Source organism: Hylobates moloch, unplaced genomic scaffold, assembly GCF_009828535.3.
Source record: "Hylobates moloch isolate HMO894 unplaced genomic scaffold, HMol_V3 SCAFFOLD_6386, whole genome shotgun sequence".
NCBI lineage: Eukaryota > Metazoa > Chordata > Mammalia > Primates > Hylobatidae > Hylobates > Hylobates moloch.
Window position 1 is genome coordinate 1 of NW_026658661.1, and position 3,956 is coordinate 3,956.

At 60.7% G+C, this 3,956-nt stretch overlaps 1 protein-coding gene across 1 annotated transcript; it reads right to left on the minus strand.

Annotated features, from left to right (window-relative positions):
• Positions 1-806: 806 nt before the first annotated feature.
• LOC116465568 (MICAL-like protein 2) lies at positions 807-3,514 on the minus strand. Its single transcript, XM_032148587.2, has 3 exons — positions 3,196-3,514; positions 1,570-1,663; positions 807-1,064 (listed from the first exon to the last, which is right to left on the minus strand). The coding sequence occupies exons 1-3, from the start codon at positions 3,368-3,370 to the stop codon at positions 821-823; spliced, it is 513 nt and encodes a 170-aa protein (XP_032004478.1). The 5' UTR covers positions 3,371-3,514; the 3' UTR covers positions 807-820.
• Between the last annotated feature and the right edge of the window lie 442 nt (positions 3,515-3,956).

Sequence of the window (3,956 nt, forward strand, 5' to 3'; positions counted from 1 at the left end):
CGAACACATGCGCACACGGACACATGCATCACAAACGGTTGCACACATGCATCACACGCATGAACACGGTTGCATACACATGCATCACATGGATGTACACGGACACATGCATCACACATATGAACAGATGTACACATGAACGCATGCATCACACGCATGAACACATGCACACAGACACATGCATCACAGTTGCACACACATGCATCACACGCATGAACACGGTTGCATACACATGCATCACATGGATGTACACGAACACATGCATCACACGCATGAACACGCACACACGGACACATGCATCACAAACGGTTGCACACACATGCATCACACGCATGAACACGGTTGCATACACATGTATCACATGGATGTACACATGGACACATGCATCACACATGAACACATGAACACACGCATCACATACATGGACACGCATGCACGTGCATCACATACATGAACACATACACATGGACACACATCACATGCACACATGCATCACACACATGAACACGGATGTACACATGGACACATGCATCACACATGAACATGGATACACATGCATCACACACAAACACAGATGTACTTACGGACACATGCATCACACATGAACACAGATACACATGCATCACATGCATAAACACATGTGCACATGGACACGTGCATCACGCATGAACACGGATACACAGGCATCACACACATGAACACATGTACACATGCATCACACACATGGGCACACATGGACACACATGCACACAAGCCTGCCCAGGACCACCAGCTTCTCTGGCTGACCAGAGCACCTCCCCGCACGCCCCAGGAGGTGGCACTACAGGTCCAGTCCTGGGACCCCCACACAAGGGGGAGGGCCAGCTAGGCACCCGGGGGCCCCAGGGTCCCGTCCAGCAGTACCTGGGAGGCTGGGTCCTGGGCTGGCTGGGCGCGGGGTCCTGTCAGGCCTCACGGGGGTCAGGGTGATGTGGACACTCCCAGCAAAGCTGCCTGAGACCTTCCTGGGGGCCTCCCCCGCCCTCGGCTCTGCCAGGGCCCGTGGTTCCTTGGGCTTCAGAGTCCTGGGCAGAAGGCATGAGGTCAGAACCCAAACCACCAGCCCCAGGCCTGGCCCACCTGGAGGGGCTCCCAGGCCATATGCAGACCAGCCCGAGGGAGCAGGTGGCCTTCTGAGCAAATGCCACCTCCCAGCCCACCGACTACACCTGCTGGGACCCTCCTGCAAACACAGATGTGTCCACCGCTACCTGCTGTGGTGCAAACCAGACTCCAGGCCTGAGCTCCGGGCCCCACAGGACCCACACATGGGGAGACTGCACCCCAGCTGCAGGCATGGTGCGTGAACCCACTCGGGTGCTGCCATGTCCAAGTGAGACACGCAGCAACGCTGCCCCCAAACCAGGTACAGCGGCCCCCATGTCCCTCAGGCAGGGGTGACTTGGCCTCTGCTACTCACAGGGAGGTGCGTCCATCCCTGGATAGGCATGTCAATCGGTCGATTACCTACTCACTGCATTAAGCACCTATGGTGTACCAGGCCCTGGGCCAGCCCCACCCATCCCTAACCTCTCAGCTGGGCTTCTCCTGTCCACGGGCTTCAGATTCGCTCTCCATCCTGCCGGCCCGTCCTCCTGGCCTTCCTGGGGGCTGGCGCTCCTGTCTGGGTGGGAGGCAAGGGGTCTGGGCGTGAGGCAGGAGTGCTGGGAATGGGGTGTCTGCAAGGATGGCTGTGCCTCCCCCTGCCATCTTCCCATAGCCACTCCACCCTCAGACACCCCCACAGCCAGCTGGCCAGTGGGCGTGAGGAGCACCGGGCAGGGAGTCAGGGGAGGGGCTCCCAGCTGGGTCTCCCGTGCTGTGTGTCCCTGGGGGAAGCTCTCCCTGCCTCTGGGCCTCAACTTCCCCTTCTGCCGAATGGATGGGGACATGGCAGGGTGAGCCCCGTGGACTCTGATCCTCTGTCCACCTGTGCAAGGGGAACACCTGAGCCACAGCTGCCCGTCTGCAGGCTTTGTTGGCTCCTGGGTCCTGCAGGACCCAGGGCGTGGCTTTAACAATGAGAACTCAGCTGAAGGGAAGGATCTGGAAAAACCCTTTGCAGCCCAGCTTGTTCTCTGAGCCCAGCTTAATAAAGCCACGGGAACCTCTAGCTTTTTTCTAGGCACCCCCATGTGGCAGGAATGGCCAGTTTCCTGCAGGGGGGCAGGGAGGGGGACTCGGCTGCCCCCACGTTGGGAGACAGAGCCATGCATCAAAGCAGGGCCGCGGGGAGCCTGGGGTCTGTACTGGCACAGCTGACAGCTCACTGGGTAGCCTGGCCATCCCCGTGCCCTGGGCCTCCCAGCTGGCACAGGGTTGGCCTCACAAGCCCTACACCCACGTCCTGTCCAGCCAGGCCATGATCACCCAGTGGACTAACCCCTGGTGGGTGATGGCCAGGTGCCTAGAAAAAACCTTGCTCCCTGTTCCCAAAAACACATGAGGCCATAAAATAGGACCGTGTGGTCCAGGGAGCCCCCAGGAAGACCTCCCAGCCTGGGAGGCACCAGAGCCCTCAGGGCACAGGGCATCGTCACCAGAACACTACCCGGGGGGGGACAGAGCACAGGGCACTGTCACCTGGACACCACCATGGGGGACAGGGCACAGGGTGCCATCACTGGGACACCAGCGGAGGGGATGGGGCATAGGGCACCGTCTCCGGGACACTGCTGGGAGGTACGGGGCACAGGGTCCCATCTCCAGTATGTGGCGACAGAGGGCCACAGCAACAGTGCAACATCGTCAAACAAAGCAACAGGCAGGAAGCGCAAAACACCACGGAGAACAGGAGGCCCCGCAGACCACGGCCAGGCCAGGCCACTGCGAGCCACCGGGTGTCACTGCCAGACCGAGCTGAGTGGGACGCTGCAGAGCTGGGCTGCAGGCACCTGCAGGACGTGCGGGTGGGGTGGGCTGGGTGCCGGCAAACAGCATAGCCCTGAGAACGTTTGCAGCCACCGCACAGAGAGCGTGCCAGGACCCCAGGAGGCTGTGAGCAGGTGTCACGGAGGACAGAGACAAGACGAGACGAGACGGAGAGGAAGGCGGGCGGGGCTGACAGTGAAACCACACACACTGCGGAGAGCGGCCAGGGGAGAGTCCCAGAGCTGCGAGCCCCTGGGGCCTCCTGCCTCCCAGCCCCTTACTCACCCTGCGTTAAGGTGGTGCTTTTACCCTTTGCCGTTGGGGCCTCTGGCTTCGGCTTGGAGCCAGCACCCACCCTGCCGACCCCCGAGGATTCGGCCAAGCTCCTCCTGCCTGCTGGGGACGACGCGGATGCCTGAGAGGTGCTGCTGCTCGTGCTCAGGGGGGCTGGCGGTTCCATCCTGGAAGGGAGGCCAGGCGCCCGGGGAGACGTGGACTGTAACGGCTTAGCTAAGGGACTTGCTTGTGGTGCTTCAGTTTTGGGCTGAGAACTGGGAACAGGGGCAGTGGCTGGGGAGGGCCTGTAAGTAAAAGCGCATGCATCAGGCACAGCTGGATCCAGGCACCCTCCCATCATCACCTGAGGCTGCCCCTCCGCCTCCCCAGCAGCTTGCTCCCAATGCCCAGCCTCCGGACGGAGTCCCACCATCACCCACCCCTCTGCCTCCCTGCAGCTTGCTCCCAATGCCCAGCCTCCGGCCGCAGGACAGACCACCCTGGTAAGGGACAGGCCACAGACACCTGTTTCTGGCATGAGCATATGCTGTGGCTGATTCTACTCTCCTGTGAAATCCAGTGTTGGCTGAGATTAAAATATCCACCCCCTAAACACACCACACACCCAGGCTGGAGGCACCTGGGGCTTTGTCAGAGCCTGGGCCGGCCTGGGCTGCCAGGTTCAGTCCTATGTGACACAGTCTCTCCAGCCTGGCCAGACACACAGACACAGGGCCAGACACAAGGCCTCCGTGCCTTCCTGCCTTCCC

Excerpts from the sequence above, each read along its gene's own strand:
- LOC116465568 (XM_032148587.2), bottom strand. The coding sequence starts at position 3,370 with ATGGAACCGCCAGCCCCCCTGAGCACGAGCAGCAGCACCTCTCAGGCA. Across the intron at positions 1,664-3,195 it reads AAGCACCACCTTAACGCAGG|ACAGGAGCGCCAGCCCCCAG; the intron begins GTGAGTAAGGGG and ends CCTCCCACCCAG. Across the intron at positions 1,065-1,569 it reads AGGAGAAGCCCAGCTGAGAG|GACTCTGAAGCCCAAGGAAC; the intron begins GTTAGGGATGGG and ends CCTTCTGCCCAG.